The sequence below is a fragment of the Salvelinus alpinus genome, chromosome 23 (genome assembly GCF_045679555.1).
Source record: "Salvelinus alpinus chromosome 23, SLU_Salpinus.1, whole genome shotgun sequence".
In the NCBI taxonomy this organism is placed as follows: Eukaryota; Metazoa; Chordata; class Actinopteri; order Salmoniformes; family Salmonidae; genus Salvelinus; species Salvelinus alpinus.
In genome coordinates this window covers 7702344-7727553 of record NC_092108.1, presented here as the reverse complement: position 1 = coordinate 7727553, position 25210 = coordinate 7702344, and the positions used below count along the sequence as shown (strand labels likewise).

General features: G+C 45.9%; 1 protein-coding gene across 3 annotated transcripts in view; it reads left to right on the top strand.

Moving 5' to 3' along the window:
- LOC139550145 (sodium channel protein type 3 subunit alpha-like) overlaps positions 1 to 25210 on the top strand; it is a 122288-nt gene that overhangs the window by 20825 nt on the left and 76253 nt on the right. For 2 of the 3 annotated variants that reach the window (XM_071360803.1, XM_071360802.1), the window contains exons 2-6: positions 1486 to 1792; positions 11852 to 11970; positions 17681 to 17770; positions 18447 to 18575; positions 21783 to 21874. In XM_071360803.1, coding sequence (XP_071216904.1) covers positions 1526 to 1792; positions 11852 to 11970; positions 17681 to 17770; positions 18447 to 18575; positions 21783 to 21874 — 697 coding nt within the window. In that variant the 5' untranslated portion in view covers positions 1486 to 1525. Of the gene's footprint in view, positions 1 to 1485; positions 1793 to 11851; positions 11971 to 17680; positions 17974 to 18446; positions 18576 to 21782; positions 21875 to 25210 lie in introns of those variants that run through there. The other variant, XM_071360804.1, reaches the window with a different exon arrangement.

Sequence of the window (25210 nt, the reverse complement as noted above, 5' to 3'; positions counted from 1 at the left end):
TAGATAGAATACAGTTTATGTCACATTTATGTCAAAAGTAGATTATATATATATATATTTTTTTTTTAGCTAACCTTAACCCTTTCCTAACCATCACTTAATTCTCCTAACCTGCTACGATAATTCTCCTAACCTGCTACTTTGGAGCTGGGGTTTGTTATATGATGAGTCAACAGTCATTCATACCATAGTGGTGTCTTCAATGTGGCCTGGTACTTACTTTCTAATCCATCTCTCTCTCTCTCTCTCTCTCTCTCACCCTCTGTCTCTCTTTAACCCTCTCTCTCTCTCACCCTCTGTCTCTCTTTAAAACCCCTTCTCTCTCTCTCTCAATTCAATTCAATTCAATTCAATTCAAGGGGCTTTATTGGCATGGGAAACATGTGTTAACATTGCCAAAGCAAGTGAGGTAGATAATATACAAAAGTGAAATAAACAATAAAAATTAACAGTAAACATTACACATACAGAAGTTTCAAAGCAATAAAGACATTACAAATGTCATATTATATATATACAGTGTTGTAGCAATGTATAAATGGTTAAAGCACACAAGTTAAAATAAATAAACATAAATATGGGTTGTATTTACAATGGTGTTTGTTCTTCACTGGTTGCCCTTTTCTTGTGGCAACAGGTCACAAATCTTGCTGCTTTGATGGCACACTGTGGAATTTCACCCAGTAGATATGGGAGTTTATCAAAATTGGATTTGTTTTCGAATTCTTTGTGGATCTGTGTGATCTGAGGGAAATATGTGTCTCTAATATGGTCATACATTGGGCAGGAGGTTAGGAAGTGCAGCTCAGTTTCCACCTCATTTTGTGGGCAGTGAGCACATAGCCTGTCTTCTCTTGAGAGCCATGTCTGCCTACGGCGGCCTTTCTCAATAGCAAGGCTATGCTCACTGAGTCTGTACATAGTCAAAGCTTTCCTTAAGTTTGGGTCAGTCACAGTGGTCAGGTATTCTGCCACTGTGTACTCTCTGTTTAGGGCCAAATAGCATTCTAGTTTGCTCTGTTTGTTTGTTAATTCTTTCCAATGTGTCAAGTAATTATCTTTTTGTTTTCTCATGATTTGGTTGGGTCTAATTGTGCTGTTGTCCTTGGGCTCTGTGGGGTGTGTTTCTCTCTCTCTCTCTCTCTCTCTCTCTCTCTCTCTCTCTCTCTCTCTCTCTCTCTCTCTCTCTCTCTCTCTCTCTCTCTCTCTCTCTCTCTCTCTCTCTCTCTCTCTCTCTCTCTCTCTCTCTCTCTCTCTCTCTCTCTCTCTCTCTCTCTCTCTCTCTCTCTCTCACCCTCTGTCTCTCTTTAACCCTCTCTCTCTCTCACCCTCTGTCTCTCTTTAACCCTCCCTCTCTCTCTCTCTCTCTCTCTCTCTCTCTCTCTCTCTCTCTCTCTCTCTCTCTCTCTCTCTCTCTCTCTCTCTCTCTCTCTCCCTCTCTCCCTCTCTGGCGTCTGTCTTCCCCACCTCCACCTGTACCACCAGCTGTAAGTAAATTCTAGTACAGGATAATCAGGATGAAAAGATGGCAGCCACGCTGTTACCAACGGGTCCTGATGGCTTGCGCCGGTTCACTCGCGAATCCCTGGCCGCCATCGAGCAGCGGATTGCCGAGGAGCAGGCCAAGAACGCCAAGGATTACCAGGAGGATCTGGGCAACGTGGAGCTGCCCATGCCCAGGCCCGACCTGGAGGCTGGCAAACAACTTCCACGTATCTTTGGTGACATTCCCCCAGGACTGGTTGGGGTACCTCTGGATGACATCGATCCCTTCTACTTCAAGAATCAGAGGGTGAGTGTGGGGTAGGGGTGTGGGCTGTGAGGGGGAGGCGGGGGTGGGGGTGGGATACAGGAGGTTGGTGGCACATTAATGGTGGATGACGGGCCGGAGCGGAATGAGTGGAATGGTATCAAATACATCATGGTTTGATGCCATTCCATTCGAACTCCGTTCCAGACTTTATTATGAGCCGTCCTCCCCTCAGCAGCCTCCACTGTGACTCTCTGTGATAGTGCCAATACAATACTGATATATTCACGGTAAAGTGATAGATCAGAGCAATTAAACACAGTAAAATACAGTAAAAGTCACCATTAAACTGTAAGAAAATGTATTTCTACAGTATTTTACTGTAATTTACTGCATATTAGAAGCATATTAATGACTAGTAGGTGTTTCTAGAGGACTTATCAAAGGCTTTCAAACTGGATGTGATTACAGATAATAGATAGATAATAGACAGTAACAGCAGTATACTGTAGGTAGGGGTAAAGGATAGATAATAGACAGTAGCAGCAGTATACTGTAGGTAGGGGTAAAGGATAGATATTAGACAGTAACAGCAGTATACTGTAGGTAGGGGTAAAGTGACTAGACAACAGGATAGATAATAGACAGTAACAGTGTTGGGTAGAGTCCAGCGTGTGGGTAGAGTCCAGTGTGTTGGGTAGAGTCCAGTGTGTTGGGTAGAGTCCAGCGTGTTGGTAGAGTCCAGCGTGTTGGTAGAGTCCAGCGTGTTGGGTAGAGTCCAGTGTGTTGGGTAGAGTCCAGTGTGTTGGGTAGAGTCCAGTGTGTTGGGTAGAGTCCAGCGTGTTGGGTAGAGTCCAGCGTGTTGGGTAGAGTCCAGCGTGTGGGTAGAGTCCAGCGTGTGGGTAGAGTCCAGCGTGTCGGGTAGAGTCCAGCGTGTCGGGTAGAGTCCAGCGTGTCGGGTAGAGTCCAGCGTGTCGGGTAGAGTCCAGCGTGTGGGTAGAGTCCAGCGTGTGGGTAGAGTCCAGCGTGTCGGGTAGAGTCCAGCGTGTCGGGTAGAGTCCAGCGTGTCGAGTAGAGTCCTGTGTGTGGGTAGAGTCCAGTGTGTTGGGTAGAGTCCAGCGTGTTGGGTAGAGTCCAGCGTGTCGGGTAGAGTCCAGCGTGTCGAGTAGAGTCCTGTGTGGGGGTAGAGTCCAGTGTGTGTGTAGAGTCCAGTGTGTGTGTAGAGTCCAGTGTGTGTGTAGAGTCCAGTGTGTTGGTAGAGTCCAGCGTGTGGGGTAGAGTCCAGTGTGTTGGGTAGAGTCCAGTGTGTTGGGTAGAGTCCAGTGTGTTGGGTAGAGTCCAGCGTGTTGGGTAGAGTCCAGCGTGTCGGGTAGAGTCCAGCGTGTCGGGTAGAGTCCAGCGTGTCGGGTAGAGTCCAGCGTGTCGGGTAGAGTCCAGCGTGTCGGGTAGAGTCCAGCGTGTGGGTAGAGTCCAGCGTGTCGAGTAGAGTCCTGTGTGGGGGTAGAGTCCAGCATGTCGGGTAGAGTCCAGCGTGTCGGGTAGAGTCCAGCGTGGGGGTAGAGTCCTGTGTGTGGGTAGAGTCCAGCATGTCGGGTAGAGTCCAGCGTGTCGGGTAGAGTCCAGCGTGTCGGGTAGAGTCCAGTGTGGGGGTAGAGTCCAGTGTGTGGGTAGAGTCCAGCGTGTTGGGTAGAGTCCAGCGTGTTGGGTAGAGTCCAGCGTGTCGAGTAGAGTCCTGTGTGGGGGTAGAGTCCTGTGTGTGGGTAGAGTCCAGCGTGTTGGGTAGAGTCCAGCGTGTTGGGTAGAGTCCAGCGTGTCGGGTAGAGTCCAGCGTGTCGGGTAGAGTCCAGCGTGTCGAGTAGAGTCCTGTGTGGGGGTAGAGTCCTGTGTGTGGGTAGAGTCCAGTGTGTTGGGTAGAGTCCAGCGTGTGGGGTAGAGTTCAGCGTGTGGGGTAGAGTCCAGCGTGTGGGGTAGAGTCCAGCGTGTGGGGTAGAGTCCAGCGTGTCGGGTAGAGTCCAGCGTGTCGGGTAGAGTCCAGCGTGCCGGGTAGAGTCCAGCGTGCCGGGTAGAGTCCAGCGTGTCGGGTAGAGTCCAGCGTGTCGGGTAGAGTCCAGCGTGTCGGGTAGAGTCCAGCGTGTCGGGTAGAGTCCAGCGTGTCGGGTAGAGTCCAGCGTGTCGGGTAGAGTCCAGCGTGTCGGGTAGAGTCCAGCGTGTCGGGTAGAGTCCAGCGTGTCGGGTAGAGTCCAGCGTGTCGGGTAGAGTCCAGCGTGTCGGGTAGAGTCCAGCGTGTCGAGTAGAGTCCTGTGTGTGGGTAGAGTCCAGCGTGTGGGGTAGAGTCCAGCGTGTTGGGTAGAGTCCAGCGTGTTGGGTAGAGTCCAGCGTGTGGGGTAGAGTCCAGCGTGTTGGGTAGAGTCCAGTGTGTGTGTAGAGTCCAGTGTGTTGGTAGAGTCCAGTGTGTTGGTAGAGTCCAGCGTGTGGGGTAGAGTCCAGCGTGTTGGGTAGAGTCCAGCGTGTCGGGTAGAGTCCAGCGTGTCGGGTAGAGTCCAGCGTGTCGGGTAGAGTCCAGCGTGTCGAGTAGAGTCCTGTGTGTGGGTAGAGTCCAGTGTGTTGGGTAGAGTCCAGTGTGTCGGGTAGAGTCCAGCGTGTCGGGTAGAGTCCAGCGTGTCGGGTAGAGTCCAGCGTGTCGGGTAGAGTCCAGCGTGTCGGGTAGAGTCCAGCGTGTCGGGTAGAGTCCAGCGTGTGGGGTAGAGTCCAGCGTGTTGGGTAGAGTCCAGCGTGTGGGGTAGAGTCCAGCGTGTTGGGTAGAGTCCAGTGTGTGTGTAGAGTCCAGTGTGTTGGTAGAGTCCAGTGTGTTGGTAGAGTCCAGCGTGTGGGGTAGAGTCCAATGTGTTGGGTAGAGTCCAGTGTGTTGGGTAGAGTCCAGTGTGTTGGGTAGAGTCCAGTGTGTTGGGTAGAGTCCAGTGTTGGGTAGAGTCCAGTGTTGGGTAGAGTCCAGTGTGTGGGGTAGAGTCCAGCGTGTGGGGTAGAGTCCAGCGTGTTGGGTAGAGTCCAGCGTGTTGGGTAGAGTCCAGCGTGTTGGGTAGAGTCCAGCGTGTGGGGTAGAGTCCAGCGTGTTGGGTAGAGTCCAGTGTGTGTGTAGAGTCCAGTGTGTTGGTAGAGTCCAGTGTGTTGGTAGAGTCCAGTGTGTTGGTAGAGTCCAGTGTGTTGGTAGAGTCCAGTGTGTTGGTAGAGTCCAGTGTGTGGGGTAGAGTCCAGCGTGTGGGGTAGAGTCCAGTGTGTTGGGTAGAGTCCAGTGTGGGGGTAGAGTCCAGTGTGGGGGTAGAGTCCAGTGTGTGGGTAGAGTCCAGTGTGTGTGGGTAGAGTCCAGTGTGCGTGGGTAGAGTCCAGTGTGTGGGTAGAGTCCAGTGTGTGGGTAGAGTCCAGTGTGTGGGTAGAGTCCAGTGTGTTGGGTAGAGTCCAGTGTGTTGGGTAGAGTCCAGTGTGTGGGTAGAGTCCAGTGTGTTGGGTAGAGTCCAGTGTGTTGGGTAGAGTCCAGTGTGTTGGGTAGAGTCCAGTGTGTTGGGTAGAGTCCAGTGTGTTGGGTAGAGTCCAGCGTGTTGGGTAGAGTCCAGTGTGTTGGGTAGAGTCCAGTGTGTTGGGTAGAGTCCAGTGTGTGGGTAGAGTCCAGTGTGTTGGGTAGAGTCCAGTGTGTTGGGTAGAGTCCAGTGTGTTGGGTAGAGTCCAGCGTGTTGGGTAGAGTCCAGCGTGTTGGGTAGAGTCCAGCGTGTTAGGTAGAGTCCAGTGTGTTGGGTAGAGTCCAGTGTGTGGGGTAGAGTCCAGCGTGTTGGGTAGAGTCGAGTGCAAGAGAGTTAGTGAGTAATACTTTAATTGGATAGTCCATCTGTAGATGTGTTTTACAGACTATCAGTAACATTTCAACTAACTATCTACTAACCCTAAACCTAGCTCTAACCCCAACCCTAACCTTAACCTTTACCCTAGCACTAGCCCTAGCCCTTATTCTAAACCTAACAGTAACCTTAGCAAACAATTGCTTATCAACAGATAGTTTGTTGATATAGTTGGTTGATAGTATGACCATCTGTATAACGTCAACAGATGGAAAACCTCACACTATCCAAATAAAGTTACTGTTAAAAAAGGTCAATGCAGGTAGTCCGGGTAGCCATTTGATTAGCTATTTAGCAGTCTTGTTTAGCATGGCTTAGGGGTAGAAGCTGCTCAGGGTCCTGTTGGTTCCAGGCTTGGCGCGCTGGTACCGCTTGCCGTGTGGTAGCAGAGAGAACAGTCTATGGCTTGGGGAAGTAGAAGCTGTTCAGGGTCCTGTTGATTCCAGGCTTGGCGCGCTGGTACCGCTTGCCGTGTGGTAGCAGAGAGAACAGTCTATGGCTTGGGGAAGTAGAAGCTGTTCAGGGTCCTGTTGGTTCCAGGCTTGGCGCGCTGGTACCGCTTGCCGTGTGGTAGCAGAGAGAACAGTCTATGGCTTGGGGAAGTAGAAGCTGTTCAGGGTCCTGTTGGTTCCAGGCTTGGCGCGCTGGTACCGCTTGCCGTGTGGTAGCAGAGAGAACAGTCTATGGCTTGGGGAAGTAGAAGCTGTTCAGGGTCCTGTTGGTTCCAGGCTTGGCGCGCTGGCACCGCTTGCCGTGTGGTAGCAGAGAGAACAGTCTATGGCTTGGGGAAGTAGAAGCTGTTCAGGGTCCTGTTGGTTCCAGGCTTGGCGCGCTGGTACCGCTTGCCGTGTGGTAGCAGAGAGAACAGTCTATGGCTTGGGGGCTGGAGTCTTTGATCATTTTTTGGGCCTTCCTCTGACACCGCCTGGTATAGAGGTCCTGGATGACAAGGAGCTCGGCCCTAGTGATGTACTGAGCTGTATTCACCACCTTCTGTCAAGATGCTCTCAATGGTGCAGCTGTAGAAATGTTTGAGTATCTGAGTGCCCATGCCAAATCTTTTCAGTCTCCTGAGGGGGAAGAGGAGCTGTCGTGCCCACTTCACAACAGTGTTGGTGTGTGTGGACCATGTTAATTCCTCAGTGATGTGGACACCGAGGAACTTGAAGCTCTTGACCAACTCCACTACAGCCCCATCAAAGTGGATAGTGGCGTGCTCGCCCCTCTGTTTCCTGTAGTCCACGATCAGCTCCGTTGTCTTGCTGACGTTCAGGGATAAGCTGTTGTCCTCTCTGACCTCACCCCCTATAGGCTGTGTCATCGTTGTCGGTGATCAGTCCTACCACTTTTGACGTGGTCAGCAAACTTGATGATGGTGTTGGAGTCGTGCGCGGGCCACGCAGTCGTGTGTGAACAGGGAGTACAGGAAGGGACTAAGCACACACCCCTGTGTTGATGGTCAGCGTGGCGGATGTGATGTTTCCTACCCTCATCGCCTGGGGGGTCGGCCCGTCAGGAAGACCACAGCCCTTACCTGTCCACCAGGCCACAACACTTACCTGTCCACCAGAGACCACAACACTTACCTGTCCACCAGAGACCACAACACTTACCTGTCCACCAGAGACCACAACACTTACCTGTCCACCAGACCACAACACTTACCTGTCCACCAGAGACCATAAAGTTACCTGTCCACCAGAGACCACAACACTTACCTGTCCACCAGAGACCACAACACTTACCTGTCCACCAGAGACCATAACACTTACCTGTCCACCAGAGACCATAACACTTACCTGTCCACCAGGCCACAACACTTACCTGTCCACCAGAGACCACAACACTTACCTGTCCACCAGAGACCACAACACTTACCTGTCCACCAGAGACCACAACACTTACCTGTCCACCAGAGACCACAACACTTACCTGTCCACCAGAGACCATAACACTTACCTGTCCACCAGAGACCACAACACTTACCTGTCCACCAGAGACCACAACACTTACCTGTCCACCAGAGACCACAACACTTACCTGTCCACCAGAGACCACAACACTTACCTGTCAACCAGAGACCACAACACTTACCTGTCAACCAGAGACCACAACACTTACCTGTCCACCAGACCACAACACTTACCTGTCAACCAGAGACCACAACACTTACCTGTCCACCAGGCCACAACACTTACCTGTCCACCAGACCACAACACTTACCTGTCCACCAGAGACCACAACACTTACCTGTCCACCAGAGACCACAACACTTACCTGTCCACCAGAGACCACAACACTTACCTGTCCACCAGAGACCACAAAACGTTTGGTTGTGGTTGTGGATGTTGGTTTAAAGCTTAACACAATAGAATGTACAGTTCTTGCTAATCGTGATGATTTATTCAAAACACACATACACATATTACAGCTGATGCATATGTATATGAAAGAAACCTGAATTAAAATTATGATTGTGTCATTATACAATATATAGCCGCATATATTTTTACCGCATTTTACAAAAACATTAATAAATGACTGATTGGAGATGTCTTTGGTACATAATTTGTCTAGCCTATGCTCCAAAATGAAATACATTTGAGTAATTGCCTTTGAGTGTGGATTGTATTATTATTATTCATACTTGATGGACTGGTTACCTGATTCTACACTCCAACATGTATATTCATGAGTCTGGTAGACAACGTATAGCCATAGGTGATGCTGTTGGTTCATTGATTGTCAATTACAGAGTCGTAAATCAGGCCTCTCTGTCCGTTACCAGAGTCTTTACAGAGTCGTAGATCAGGCCTCTCTGTCCGTTACCAGAGTCTTTACAGAGTCGTAGATCAGGCCTCTCTGTCCGTTACCAGAGTCTTTACAGAGTCGTAGATCAGGCCTCTCTGTCCGTTACCAGAGTCTTTACAGAGTCGTATATCAGGCCTCTCTGTCCGTTACCAAAGTCTTTACAGAGTCGTAGATCAGGCCTCTCTGTCCGTTACCAGAGTCTTTACAGAGTCGTAAATCAGGCCTCTCTGTCCGTTACCAGAGTCTTTACAGAGTCGTAGATCAGGCCTCTCTGTCCATTACCAGAGTCTTTACAGAGTCGTAGATCAGGCCTCTCTGTCCGTTACCAGAGTCTTTACAGAGTCGTATATCAGGCCTCTCTATCCGTTACCAGAGTCTTTACAGAGTCGTATAGCAGGCCTCTCTGTCCGTTACCAGAGTCTTTACAGAGTCGTAGATCAGGCCTCTCTGTCCATTACCAGAGTCTCTACAGAGTCGTAAATCAGGCCTCTCTGTCCGTTACCAGAGTCTTTACAGAGTCGTATATCAGGCCTCTCTGTCCGTTACAAGAGTCTTTACAGAGTCGTAGATCAGGCCTCTCTGTCCGTTACCAGAGTCTTTACAGAGGCGTAGATCAGGCCTCTCTGTCCGTTACCAGAGTCTCTACAGAGTCGTAGATCAGGCCTCTCTGTCCATTACGTCACATTACCTCACAACCTCACATAATTCTACCCAAAAAACAATTACAATTTCTCTCAACCAGTGGCAAATGGGCTTTTTTTAGGCGAGTGCTGATGCCGCCCTTTGATAAGCAGTGCCCACTACGTCAAAGGCAGGGACGCAAAATATGTATCTTGTTTGAAATCCCAGCGTGTCTCTCCAGGGTTGAAGACACGCATCGGTGCGGTGCTCCACCAACGTTCCTTCAGATAAATCATGTAGCAGATGTAGGATATGATAGAAAGAGTATGTGGGCGCAGCGGGGCGAGTGGCGCAGCGGTCTAAGGCGCTGCATCGCTGTGTTCGATGCGTCACTACAGGCCCGTGTTCAATCCCGGGAGACCCATGAGGCGGTGCACAATTGGCCCGGCGTCGTCCGGGTTAGGGGAGGGTTTGGTCGGCCGGGATGTCCTTGTCCCATCGCGCTTTAGCGACTCCTGAAGTCGGGCCGGGCGCATGCACGCTGACACGGTCGCCTGGTGTACGGTGTTTCTCCTCTGAGACATTGGTGCGGTTGGCTTCCGGGTTAAGCGAGCAGTGTGTCAAGAAGCAGTGCGGCTTGGTTGGGTCGTGTTTCGGAGGACGCACGGCTCTCGACCTTCGCCTCTCCCAAGTCCGTACGGGAGTTGCAGCGATGGGACAAGACTGTAACTTCCAATTGGATATCATGAAATTGAGTATTATAATAATACTAAAAAAATAGAAGGAGTATGTGGCCTTTTCTGTAGAATACATATAAAATAAATAGAGAGATAAATCAAGGCCGGAGATAAAATGGATGGTAATGTAATGAGACACTTTTTACAGGTTTCTCTGATCAAATGGCCGAACCTCAATGGCACTCAATCAAATAAAAAACGTGCTGTTAAGTCAACAAACAACATATCCTAAAAACAGGACAAGTCACAAAGTAAAATGTACAATATGGAATGGACAATCACAACTGTTGTCCAGGAGTTTCACCCCATTGTCACGTACAGTGGTTTCAAGTTAGTATCCGTCAATTTTGGACAAGCTGATCATTGTGAAAAATAAAATATTTTCTGCATATTCAGAGTTTTTAAATATCCAAATTGATTAGTCACAAGAATCAGGACTAATAAAGTCAATTCAATAATGGCCTGTTTTACAAACGGTGGGCCTACCACATAGATTCATACGTTCATACCATTCCATTGCAGGCTGACATGGTAGGCTACATACACTCCAGTAAGCACTACCCAAAATGTTTTCAACCTTTTTTGTTGTTTGTGTTTTACAAACGGTAGGCTTACCACATAGATGGGTATTCATATTATTCCGTTTCAGGCAACACTTTAAGCTACACCTCGGTAAGCACGGACTGACACCTTTCTGATGTCTTTTATTTTGGTGCCGTTCCGGACCGGCCTTGATTTCCACTTCTACGGACATTGGGTTTTGGTCCGGTCCAGACAAAATCTGAACCGATCATTGACATCTATGTTTAGTTCAGTTTTTGTCCGGTCTGGACAAGCCTTGATTTGACCCCAAACATAGACGTCTATAAAGGATTTATTTTCAACTTTCATTCAGAACCAAAAATGAGCCTGGTTTCATCGTCTGTAAAATACATATTTTCATCGTCTGTAAAATACATATTTTCATCGTCTGTAAAAATACATATTTTCATCGTCTGTAAAAATACATATTTTCAACATCTGGAAAATAAGAATTTTCAACTTTCATTCAGAACCGAAAATGAATCTGATTTCAACCTCCGAAAAATATGTATTTTTTTAAAGTCCGGAAAAGATGCCTATTCAACATCCTGGAAAATATGTATTTTAACCATATGGAAAATACCTTTTCACCTTTCATTCAGCACCTAAATTGAACCTAACTTCAACGTCTGGAAAGTACATATTTTAGATGCCTTTTCAACGTCATTTTGCTTACTGGGACTATTCTAGTTTTGCGGGGGGGGGGGGGGGGGGATGTTTTGGTCTCGCCTATGGCAGCAGAACGGCAAAGACCGGCCCTGCTGCTGTTGGACTGTGGGATTAACCAAAGACGAATAAATATTTAAATAAATACGTCCACATCTGTTCAGTAAATATTCAGCCTGCTTTGGAGAAGAGTTGCCTGCATTATCTGAGCTGGGCTGGCCTTATAGTGCACTGACTGGCTCTGTTGATGGGAAGGAGTTTGCTGCTTGAACCTGGCTGGGTTCAAATAGTATTTGAAATCATTTCAAATACTTTATATGTGCTTGATTGAGCTTCCCTGGCTTAATTGACCAATACAATAGTCCCCGAACTGCAAACCCCACCATTCTGGCACTCCAGGCAGGCTAGAGCAAACACTCAAAAATATTTGAAAGATTTCAAATAGTATTTGAACCCGGGTCTGTCTTGGAGGACTGCAGGACTGCCTAGACACTGCTTACCGTTGATGTAGACAGATGGTAGACATTGTCAGACTCTCAACATGGAAGATAAATAAATCCTGTCCGGTACACACAACAATCTATTTATTGACTCCTATTTGAGAACAGGTTATTTGGACTGGCACAGACCAAAGAGTGTTGATTTACTCAAACCCACCCCACCTTAAAAGACCCCCCTACTGGTTTAGATTGAATAGAGTATTGTGCACTTTACAACTGTTTGTTTACTGTGATTTGACCTCAAACCACAACTTGTATTGCTACTAATGCATCTTTCCTCTTTCTTTCTTCCCTCAGACTTTTATAGTAGTTAATAAAGGGACGGCCATCTTCCGGTTCAGTGCCACGTCTGCTCTCTATATATTTACCCCTTTCACCTTCCTCAGAAGAATCTCCATCAAAGTCCTGGTCCATTCATATCCTTTACAACGGTCGGTCTGTCTGTCTGTCTGTCTGTCTGTCTGTCTGTCTGTCTGTCTGTCTGTCTGTCTGTCTGTCTGTTAGTCTGTCGGTCTACCTGTCTGTCTACCTGTCTGTCTACCTGTCTGTCTGTCTGTCTGTCTGTCTGTCTGTCTGTCTGTCTGTCTGTCTGTCTGTCTGTCTGTCTGTCTGTCGGTCGGTCTACCTGTCTGTCTGTCGGTCTACCTGTCTGTCTGTCTGTCTGTCTGTCTGTCTGTTTGTTAGTCTGTCGGTCTACCTGTCTGTCTACCTGTCTACCTGTCTGTCGGTCTGTCTGTCTGTCTGTCGGTCTGTCTGTCGGTCTACCTGTCTGTCTGTCTGTCGGTCTACCTGTCTGTCTGTCTGTCTGTCTGTCTGTCTGTCTGTCTGTCTGTCTGTCTGTCTGTCTGTCTGTCGGTCTACCTGTCTGTCTATCTATCTACCTGTCTGTAAGTGGTTGGTGATGAGCCCAGAGGAAAACAGTTATATGTGATGTCAGGTCAGTAACATTCTACATGATATAATCGTGTGATGTAATTGTTTCAGGGAAGAGAGCCAGGTTGATCTTTCTGTGTTGTGTTGCTGTGTAGTATAGAGCCACTTCATTTCAAAAACAGTTATATCAGTTTGGCCTGTTTGTTTGCTTGTAAAGCAGGAGGTATTTTAAGGGTAGCCTACTCAGTATAATGTCACAGAAACACGTAGGATTAAGATAACCCCTCACCCAGAAAAACCTCAACTGGTACCACTTTCTAATCGTCCCCTTAGAAAAACCTCAAAAGCCACACCCTGCCATGCGTCATATACTGTACTGTAAAATCAGCCAATTTCTAATATTTACAGATTCCAATGGTAGGATCCCATTGGATTTTTCCATAGTCCCATTTTGAAACAGCTTTGTGATGTTCCTCCCTGGCATCGCCAACCAAATCCCTTGATCTGCTGCTCTTAATCTCCCAAATGAAATAAGAGCAAGGAGATTTCACGTCACATGACGGCTGTCTATTAGTTCTCAGACGGACGGCTTGTCCTTTGCATGCACGACTGAATACATCCATCCTGTCTTTCTCTACTAAATCCATCCATCCTCTCTTTCTCTACTGAATCCATCCATCCTCTCTTTCTCTACTAAATCCATCCATCCTCTCTTTCTCTACTAAATCCATCCATCCTCTTGTTCGCCTCTTGTTCTCTACTGAATACGTCCATCCTCTCTTTCTCTACTGAATACGTCCATCCTCTCTTTCTCTACTAAATCCACCCATCCTCTCTTTCTCTACTAAATCCATCCATCTTTCTCTTTCTCTACTAAATCCATCCATCCTCTCTTTCTCTACTAAATCCATCCATCTTTCTCTTTCTCTACTAAATCCATCCATCCTCTCATTCTCTACTGAATCCATCCATCCTCTTCTTCTCTACTAAATCCATCCATCCTCTTGTTCGCCTCTTGTTCTCTACTAAATCCATCCATCCTCTCATTCTCTACTAAATCCATCCATCCTCTCTTTCTCTACTAAATCCATCCTCTCTTTCTCTACTAAATACCCCCATCCTCTCTTTCTCTACTAAATCCATCCATCCTTTCTTTCTCTTCTAAATCCATCCATCCTCTCATTCTCTACTAAATCCATCCATCCTCTCTTTCTCTACTAAATCCCCCCATCCTCTCTTTCTCTGCTAAATCCATCCATCCTCTCATTCTCTACTGAATCCATCCTCTCTTTCTCTACTGAATCCATCCTCTCGTTCTCTACTAAATCCATCCATCCTCTTCTTCTCTACTAAATCCATCCATCCTCTCTTTCTCTACTAAATCCATCCATCCTCTCTTTCTCTACTGAATACATCCATCCTCTCTTTCTCTACTGAATCAATCCATCCTCTCTTTCTCTACTGAATACATCCATCCTCTTTCTCTACTGAATTCCTCCATCCTCTCTTTCTCTAATACATCCATCCTCCCTTTCTCTACTGAATACATCCATCCTCTCTTTCTCTACTGAATCCCTCCATCCTCTCTTTCTCTAATACATCCATCCTCTCTTTCTCTACTGAATCCATCCATCCTCTCTTTCTCTAATACATCCATCCTCTTCTTCTCTACTAAATCCATCCATCCTCTCGTTCGCCTCTCATTCTCTACTAAATCCATCCATCCTCTCGTTCTCTACTGAATCCATCCATCCTCTTGTTCTCTACTGACTCCATCCTCTCGTTCTCTACTGAATCCATCCATCCTCTTGTTCTCTACTGAATCCATCCTCTCGTTCTCTACTGAATCCATCCATCCTCTTGTTCTCTACTGAATCCATCCTCTCGTTCTCTACTGAATCCATCCATCCTCTTGTTCTCTACTGAATCCATCCTCTTCTTCTCTACTAAATCCATCCATCCTCTCGTTCTCTGCTGAATCCATCCATCCTCTTGTTCTTAACTGTGCTACAGTATACATATATACAGTGGGGAGAACAAGTATTTGATACACTGCCGATTTTGCCGATTTTCCTACTTACAAAGCATGTAGAGGTCTGTAATTTTTATCATAGGTACACTTCAACTGTGAGAGACGGAATCTAAAACAAAAATCCCAAAAATCACATTGTATGATTTTTAAGTAATTAATTAGCATTTTATTGCATGACATAAGTATTTGATACATCAGAAAAGCAGAACTTAATATTTGGTACAGAATCCTTTGTTTGCAATTACAGAGATCATACGTTTCCTGTAGTTCTTGACCAGGTTTGCACACACTGCAGCAGGGATTTTGGCCCACTCCTCCATACAGACCTTCTCCAGATCCTTCAGGTTTCGGGGCTGTCGCTGGGCAATACGGACTTTCAGCTCCCTCCAAAGATTTTCTATTGGGTTCAGGTCTGGAGACTGGCTAGGCCACTCCAGGACCTTGAGATACTTCTTACGGAGCCACTCCTTAGTTGCCCTGGCTGTGTGTTTCGGGTCGTTGTCATGCTGGAAGACCCAGCCACGACCCATCATCAATGCTCTTACTGAGGGAAGGAGGTTGTTGGCTAAGATCTCGCAATACATGGCCCCATCCATCCTCCCCTCAATACGGTGCAGTCGTCCTGTCCCCTTTGCAGAAAAGCATCCCCAAAGAATGATGTTTCCACCTCCATGCTTCACGGTTGGGATGGTGTTCTTGGGGTTGTACTCATCCTTCTTCTTCCTCCAAACACGGCGAGTGGAGTTTAGACCAAAAAGCTCTATTTTTGAATCATCAGACCACATGACCTTCTCCCATTCCTCCTCTGGATCATCCAGATGGTCATTGGCAAACTTCAGACGGGCCTGGACATGCGCCTGCTTGAGCAGGGGGACCTTGTGTGCGCTGCAGGATTTTAATCCATGACGGCGTAGTGTGTTACTAATGGTTTTCTTTGAGACTGTGGTCCCAGCTCTCTTCAGGTCATTGACCAGGTCCTGCCGTGTAGTTCTGGGCTGATCCCTCACCTTCCTCATGATCATTGATGCCCCACGAGGTGAGATCCTGCATGGAGCCCCAGACCGACGGTGATTGACCGTCATCTTGAACTTCTTCCATTTTCTAATAATTGCGCCAACAGTTGTTGCCTTCTTACCAAGCTGCTTGCCTATTGTCCTGTAGCCCATCCCAGCCTTGTGCAGGTCTACAATTTTATCTCTGATGTCCTTACACAGCTCTCTGGTCTTGGCCATGGAGAGGTTGGAGTCTGTTTGATTGAGTGTGTGGACAGGTGTCTTTTATACAGGTAACGAGTTCAAACAGGTGCAGTTAATACAGGTAATGAGTGGAGAACAGGAGGGCTTCTTAAAGAAAAACTAACAGGTCTGTGAGAGCCAGAATTCTTACTGGTTGGTAGGTGATCAAATACTTATGTCATGCAATAAAATGCTAATTAATTACTTTAAAATCATACAATGTGATTTTCTGGATTTTTGTTTTAGATTCCGTCTCTCACAGTTGAAGTGTACCTATGATAAAAATTACAGACCTCTACATGCTTTGTAAGTAGGAAAACCTGCAAAATCGGCAGTGTATCAAATACTTGTTCTCCCCACTGTATATTCTGTTGTTCTGTACTATACTATAGGGGTTTAAAAATCTACCCCTAACAATTGCAATGGGTCACACTTACTGTATACCGGAAAGAACTGTTAGTAAATGTGATGTTAGTGTCAAAATGTAGATCTATGTTTGTGGGTGAAATGCTAGATAACATCTTCATTTCCTTCTTATTTTTTAGTAAGAGTCCACTTTATTAGAATTCTGGAAACAAATCATAAAAGAGAGACATCTTAAGCCAGGTGTACACTACACGATTTAGCCGTCCCAAACAAGTTTTTTGAGATCGGAGACAAAATCCCCATGTCGTTGCCTAGTCGAGGCACGCAGGCGTCACAGACGCTCGTTTAATATGAGCGGGTCAGAGACTTCAATCTGAGGTCTACCGATTTCCGTCTTTTTGAGCCGTCCCAGACATGCCGATATTTTCAAACACGTTTTGATTTTATCAGCAGAAAATCTGCAATGCTCTTGTAGTGTGAGATGTGCCACGACAGAGTTTTGAGAACGGTGATCAGCAATAGCCAATGAGAGTTCGCCAGAGAAGAAGCCAGCGACATGATGTCGTTGTTTCACATCACCCAGAACGTGTAGACTCTCCAGCAGGAGCCATAACTAATACCAGCTAGCCAGTATGCATATTTACTTTCATTAAAAGCAAAAGTGTCAAATTGTTATTCACGAGCAATGTTTAAAAAAAAATATTTCAACTCTGTATAGCAAGCGTGAATGACTGACCACAAAAGTTTAATGGGCTACTTTGAGCCACAGCTCGTTCTAATTACGTTAAAATCTAATCACATCTTCACACCATTCTGATGTGATGTGACACCATTCTGATGTGATGTGACACCATTCTGATGTGATGTGACACCATACTGATGTGATGTGACACCATTCTGATGTGACGTGACACCATTCTGATGCGACGTGACACCATTCCGATGCGACGTGACACCATTCCGATGCGACGTGACACCATTCCGATGCGACGTGACACCATTCCGATGCGACGTGACACCATTCCGATGCGACGTGACACCATTCCGATGCGACGTGACACCATTCCGATGCGACGTGACACCATTCCGATGCGACGTGACACCATTCCGATGCGACGTGACACCATTCCGATGTCACATCATTTACTGGCAACACAAAACAACTACAGGAAAAGACGATTGTTTTAATGTGAGAGGCTCGGCGATTTTAGTATTTTTTTGAAAGTCGTGTAGTGTACGCCCAACATTAGAGACGTGGAGAAAACCACATCCCCAGTCTGTAGCTATGACCTGAAAGCTGAGGGTGAGCTATAATGTAAACTAAGGTAGCAACAACCCAACTGGTCATGGGAGCCGGAACAAGCTATCATGCATTTACTGTATATAACATGAACAGAGTAGTCGTGAGGAGGACCTTGCTAACAAGGACAAAACTTAGTCAGTTTATTATCCTTATGGTCATATTTCAAAGGATTATTTTCCATTGAAAGGACGGCTAGTTCCCAGAATTACATCACTAATAGAAACATTTAAAAACTTAATTTAGAGCGAAGGTGTGGTAAGTACAGTATGTGATACATTGACAAACATATGTGAATTTACTTTAACCTTTTTCTTCACGTTATTCAGCTTGTTCATTATGTGTACTATTCTGACCAACTGTTGCTTCATGGCTATGTCAGACCCTGCCCCTTGGACCAAGTACCTGGAGTAAGTAATACGTCTACACTTCCTCCCTCCTTAGTACACTTATTTTGATGGTGAATACACTGTTCTCCTGTGATAGGAACTTCCTCTGTCTGTGTCCCCGTCCCCCCCCCTTTTTTGTTGTTGTTTTTTTTTTGTCACAATATTGAGCGTTGCCAAGGTGTGTTGCTACGGTAACAGTAACAGTGAGTTACCGTATTTCAAATGTAAGTAGTCTACATCGAGCATGTGATACGGTCGGCTCACTCACTGCACTTGGAATGGCACATGAGAATGACAACTTGGCATGGCGTATAATGGCTCCACACTTCGCCCCAACACTTTACCTCAGGTTTTGCTGAAATATCTTTTACAATTGGAATGTGATGAATGCTAAACTTCCGATTCCGTTACTGAATGTTTATACCTAAGGTAAATCTATCCTCTGAAACAAGGTATTCTGGGATTGTATGACATAACACACACACACCCTTGCTAGCTAACAATACCTTGATTGTATATACCGTATTATTACATTCTGCTATTTTGGCATTTACATTTTCTTTCAACTGTTGATTGAGAGCATGCTAAATGAGTTGAAACACTATCACGTTATACCTTAACAAATGATCTCTCTTCATTCCATCCACTGATATTGCCTAATACTGTGTTGTTTTGAATACATTAAATTATTTTTCAGGTACACGTTCACCGGTATCTACACCTTTGAGTCCATGATAAAGATATTTGCGAGAGGATTCTGTGTCGGACCGTTCACCTTCCTGAGAGACCCATGGAACTGGCTGGATTTTAGTGTAATCTCCATGGCGTAAGTACTGCCCCTTTGGTCTGGTATTTCACCTCCTTCACCCCTCGCCACCTCCTGTTCAATTGCTAGGTATTTGTCATCCAGGGGCTTTTGATACATCAGAGAGAGAGAGAGAGAGAGAGAGAGAGAGAGAGAGAGAGAGAGAGAGAGAGAGAGAGAGAGAGAGAGAGAGAGAGAGAGAGAGAGAGAGAGAGAGAGAGAGAGAGAGAGAGAGAGAGAGAGAGAGAGAGAGAGAGAGAGAGAGAGAGAGAGAGAGAGAGAGAGAGAGAGAGAGAGAGAGAGAGAGAGAGAGAGAGAGAGAGAGAGAGAGAGAGAGAGAGAGAGAGAGAGAGAGAGAGAGAGAGAGAGAGAGAGAGAGAGAGAGAGAGAGAGAGAGAGAGAGTTTTAAGCACCTTTATCCCCACACGCAATATCACATCCCATCACATGATACACACATAAGGTCGCATTGATATGCAAATAACAAGGTTGTGAGATTACATCTGACTCCTCCTCCATAGTTTATACATCCTGAATATGTTAGGACCTGCTTGGGTAATGAAACAACTCTATCAGTACACTGGACCAGGACAGAACACCATAAGGCTGCTCAACCGTTTAGGGCTTTAGGCTATATATAGGAGAGAGAGAGAGGACACAGCTAGGGCCATGTTCACTAAGCCTCAGCTCTCTAAATGATGCTCAGTTACAGTGATGCACCTGTTCCTCACCACTTAGAATAAATAAACAGGAAGGAAAAATTACACAGGTAACAATACTGAGCAAATATGGTCCTTAGACATCACCATCATCACTGCCATCATCAATACCATCATCACTACCATCATCGTCACCATCATCATCATCATCATCACTACCATCATCATCATCATCACTACCATCATCACCATCATCATCACTACCATCACCATCATCATCACCATCACCATCACTACCATCATCACTACCATCACCATCACCATCATCACTACCATCATCATCACTAACCTCATCACTATCATCATCACCATCATCATCACTACCATCATCACCATCATCACCATCATCATCATCATCACTACCATCATCACCATCATCACTACCATCATCATCACCATCATCACTACCATCATCATCATCATCATCATCATCACCATCATCACTACCATCACCATCATCATCATCATCATCATCACTATCATCACTACCATCATCATCCTCCTCATCACCATCATCACTACCATCATCACCATCATCACTACCATCATCATCATCACCACCATCACCATCATCGTCACCGTCATCATCACCATCTCTATCATCATCACCATCATCATCATCACCATCCCTATCATCATCACCATCATCACTACCATCACCATCACCATCATCACTACCATCATCATCACTAACCTCATCACTATCATCATCACCATCATCATCACTACCATCATCACCATCATCACTACCATCACCATCATCACTGTCACCATCATCATCACCATCATCACTACCATCACCATCATCACTACCCTCATCATCACTACCATCATCACCATCTTCATCATCACCATCATCACTACCATCACCATCACTACCATCATCACCATCTTCATCATCAACATCATCACTACCATCATCACTACCATCACCATCATCATCACCATCATCATCATCATCATCAACATCATCACCATCATCACTACCATCACCATCATCACTACCATCATCATCACCATCATCACTACCATCATCATCATCATCAACATCATCACCATCATCACTACCATCACCATCATCACTACCATCATCATCACCATCATCACTACCATCATCATCACCATCATCACTACCATCACCAACACCATCATCATCACTACCCTCATCATCACCATCATCACTACCATCATCATCACCATCATCATCACCATCATCACTACCATCACCAACACCATCATCATCACCATCATCACTACCATCATCATCACCATCATCACTACCATCACCAACACCATCATCACTACCATCATCACTACCATCATCAATACCATCATCACTACCATCATCATCATCTTCTACCATCATCATCACCATCATCATCACGTCTATCATCATCACCATCATCACCATCATCACTACCATCATCATCACTGTCACAATCATCATCACCATTATCGTCGCTATCATCACCATCATCATCACTACCATCATCATCATCACCATCCTCATCACCGTCATCATCACCGTCATCGTCATCACCATCATTGTCACTATCATCATCATCACCATTATCATCACTACCATCCTCATCATCACTATCATCATCATCACTACCATCATCATCACCATCATCATCACCATCATCACCATCATCATCACCATCATCATCCTCATCATCACTACCATCATCATCACTACCATCATCATCACCATCATCACCATCATCATCACCATCATCATCATCATCATCATCACCATCATCATCACTATCATCATCAGGGATTCCAGGCACTGGTTGTACTGTATAGAACTGTACTGTATAGAACTGTACTGTATAGGACTGTACTGTATAGGACTGTACTGTATAGAACTGTACTGTATAGAACTGTACTGTATAGGACTGTACTGTATAGAACTGTACTGTATAGAACTGTACTGTATTGGACTGTACTGTATAGGACTGTACTGTATAGAACTGTACTGTATAGGACTGTACTGTATAGAACTGTACTGTATAGAACTGTACTGTATAGACCTGTACTGTATTGGACTGTACTGTATAGCGTTTCCCAGATAGATGGATTCAACTTTATTTTTATTTTTTTCTATACTGACGCAAAGTGTCTTGTACTGTAGAAGGAAAATGTACCCTCACAAGAAGGGAATCGGGTGCTCGACTGAGGGACTTGAAAATCCCCAGAAACATTCCTTACCCTAGGACTCCTGTGGTGTCTTTTGTTTGTTTGTTGTACAGTAGTTGACCACCTACAAGCCAACTGAGTAGAGATGCGTTTCTTGATCAAGCCACAGCGATCATTGAAGGGCAATGCCCTGTTGAATTTCACTCTCTTTATAGATTGCTTTATACCCTTAGTGTTGCACGTGTCCATTTCTCTTCTGTTCTTTAAACCCCATTCTGTACACTCTGAATCAGTCTGATATCTGTTTAGCCAGCCGGTGCTGCGTCTATGGGACATCATTGTCCTCATGTCTTTCATCGTGTTGCAGATATCTCACAGAGTTTGTGGACCTGGGAAACGTGTCTGCATTGAGAACATTCAGGGTCCTCCGAGCGCTGAAAACCATCTCTGTCATTCCAGGTGAGAGAAACTATTTTCTTCTGTTCTGTCTGGGGACGTTGTACTGTAAGGCTGGCTGATAGGTTTGAAGCATTGCAGGACAATGTACTATAAGGCTGGCTGATAGGGTTGAAGCCTTGCAGGACGTTGTACTGTAAGGCTGGCTGATAGGTTTGAAGCCTTGCAGGACATTGTACTATAAGGCTGGCTGATAGGTTTGAAGCCCTGCAGGACATTGTACTATAAGGCTGGCTGATAGGTTTGAAGCCTTGCAGGACATTGTACTATAAGGCTGGCTGATAGGGTTGAAGCCTTGCAGGACATTGTACTATAAGGCTAGCTGATAGGGTTGAAGCCTTGCAGGACATTGTAAAGCTGATAAATATCACCTGTAGGTCAAAGACCATCACAGGACAATGTCTAACTCATCTCTTGTCTACTGGAGATCTAAGACAATAGTGGGGACCATTTCTAACCTGTCTTTGTCTTCCTCAGGCCTGAAGACCATGGTAGGGACACTGTTTAACTGTAAAGTCTATAGGGGACATTGTGTAATCTATTGTCTGTCTTCCTCAGGCCTAAGACCATGGTAGGGACACTGTTTAACTGTAAAGTCATCTTTGTCCAAGGTGGCTTAGCAGTTCAGACGTCTTTTTCTGTTCCGTATTGTCGTGTCCTGTATATATATACAGTGGGGAGAACAAGTATTTGATACACTGCTGATTTTGCAGGTTTTCCTACTTACAAAGCATGTAGAGGTCTGTAATTTTTATCATAGGTACACTTCAACTGTGAGAGACGGAATCTAAAACAAAAATCCAGAAAATCACATTGTATGATTTTTAAGTAATTAATTTGCATTTTATTGCATGACATAAGTATTTGATACATCAGAAAAGCAGAACTGAATATTTGGTACAGAAACCTTTGTTTGCAATTACAGAGATCATACGTTTCCTGTAGTTCTTGACCAGGTTTGCACACACTGCAGCATTGATTTTGGCCCACTCCTCCATACAGACCTTCTCCAGATCCTTCAGGTTTCGGGGCTGTCGCTGGGCAATACGGACTTTTAGCTCCCTCCAAAGATTTTCTATTGGGTTCAGGTCTGGAGACTGGCTAGGCCACTCCAGGGCCTTGAGATGCTTCTTACGAAGCCAATCCTTAGTTGCTCTGGCTGTGTGTTTCAGGTCGTTGACATGCTGGAAGACCCAGCCACGACCCATCTTCAATGCTCTTACTGAGGGAAAGTGGTTGTTGGCCAAGATCTCGCGATACATGGCCCCATCCATCCTCCCCTCAATACGGTACAGTAGTCCTGTCCCCGTTGCAGAAAAGCATCCCCAAAGAATGATGTTTCCACCTCCATGCTTCACGGTTGGGATGGTGTTCTTGGGGTTGTACTCATCCTTCTTCTTCCTCCAAACACGGCGAGTGGAGTTTAGACCAAAAAGCTCTATTTTTGTCTCATCAGACCACATGACCTTCTTCCATTCCTCCTCTGGATCATCCAGATGGTCATTGACAAACTTCAGACGGGCCTGGACATGCGCTGGCTTGAGCAGGGGGACCATGCGTGCTCTGCAGGATTTTAATCCATGACGGCGTAGTGTGTTACTAATGGTTTTCTTTGAGACTGTGGTCCCAGCTCTCTTCAGGTCATTGACCAGGTCCTGCCGTGTAGTTCTGGGCTGATCCCTCACCTTCCTCATGATCATTGATGCCCCACGAGGTGAGATCTTGCATGGAGCCCCAGACCAAGGGTGATTGACCGTCATCTTGAACTTCTTCCATTTTCTAATATCTGCGCCAACAGTTATTGCCTTCTCACCAAGCTGCTTGCCTATTGTCCTGTAGCCCATCCCAGCCTTGTGCAGGTCTACAATTTTATCCCTGATGTCCTTACACAGCTCTCTGGTCTTGGCCATTGTGGAGAGGTTGGAGTCTGTTTGATTGAGTGTGTGGACAGGTGTCTTTTATACAGGTAACGAGTTCAAACAGGTGCAGTTAATACAGGTAATGAGTGGAGAACAGGAGGACTTCTTAAAGAAAAACTAACAGGTCTGTGAGAGCTGGAATTCTTACTGGTTGGTAGGTGATCAAATACTTATGTCATGCAATAAAATGCAAATTAATTACTTAAAAATCATACACTGTGATTTTCTGGATTTTTGTTTTAGATTCCGTCTCTCACAGTTGAAGTGTACCTATGATAAAAATTACAGACCTGTACATGCTTTGTAAGTAGGAAAACCTGCAAAATCGGCAGTGTATCAAATACTTGTTCTCCCCACTGTATATTTACACCTTTCTTCGCATATCTTTTATTTATTTTATTATCCAAGAACTCAACTACAAAAGCTTTCCTGCAACCCGCTTCACCAATTACAAAAAGTATTATTTACCTCAATCTGAAAATCCATCGTGGAAGCTAGCCAGGGGCTAATTCAGAAGCTAGCCTGAAAGCTAATCAGAAGCTACTCCGATAGCTAGCCAGAAGCTAATCTGTAGCTGCCCCGAAATTAGCCGGTTTGCTGGCTAGCGTTGGTGTTTCAGCTGCCCACGTTTAGTGGTCATCAGCTATTCCTTTAGCTCGATAATCTACCGGCACTTTTGTGCAACGCGACTCGGACCGGAGCATTCCGGGACTTTTTTTTTCTCTCAGTTTCCCCGGATTCCAGCCGCAGGCTCTGGACACTTGCACCTTGATTTCGCAGCTAGCTAGCTGCAAACCGTGTGACTATTGGCTTACGTCGACCCCGGAGCAAACTCAAATCATTCTGGAGCTAGCCAACTGAGGAGTTCCATCACCATCCGGACCCGTTTCTTTTGTTGCTGCTGCAGATACGGAACCCCACCGGGCCTTCACGACTGACTGCCGCGACTGACTGCCGACGTTATCTGCCCGAGGGATTTATCCAACTGGCACCTCCGTCCCGACGTTACCTGAACGCTCATCTGAGGCCCGCTAATCGTTAGCTGTCTTATCGGCTGCTATCTGAACAAGTTTATCGGACAACTATTATTATTATTATTATTTATTATTTATTTATTTTTTCCTTGGGTCACTATATCTATTTTGCCAATTTGGATTGATCCCCTCTACCACACGGAACCCCACTACACGGAACCCCACTAACCTACCGACGGAAACGCACGAGGTATCTACAAACAGACCTCCATCCTATGCTGCTACCGATAGCCATATACCCGGCCAGCTGTCTGGATCGCCACGACCCCAACCAACCTCTACTCACTGGACCCTTATTGATCACTCGATTAGCATGCCTCTCCTTAATGTAAATATGCCTTGTCCATTGCTGTTCTGGTTAGTGTTTATTGGCTTATTTCACTGTA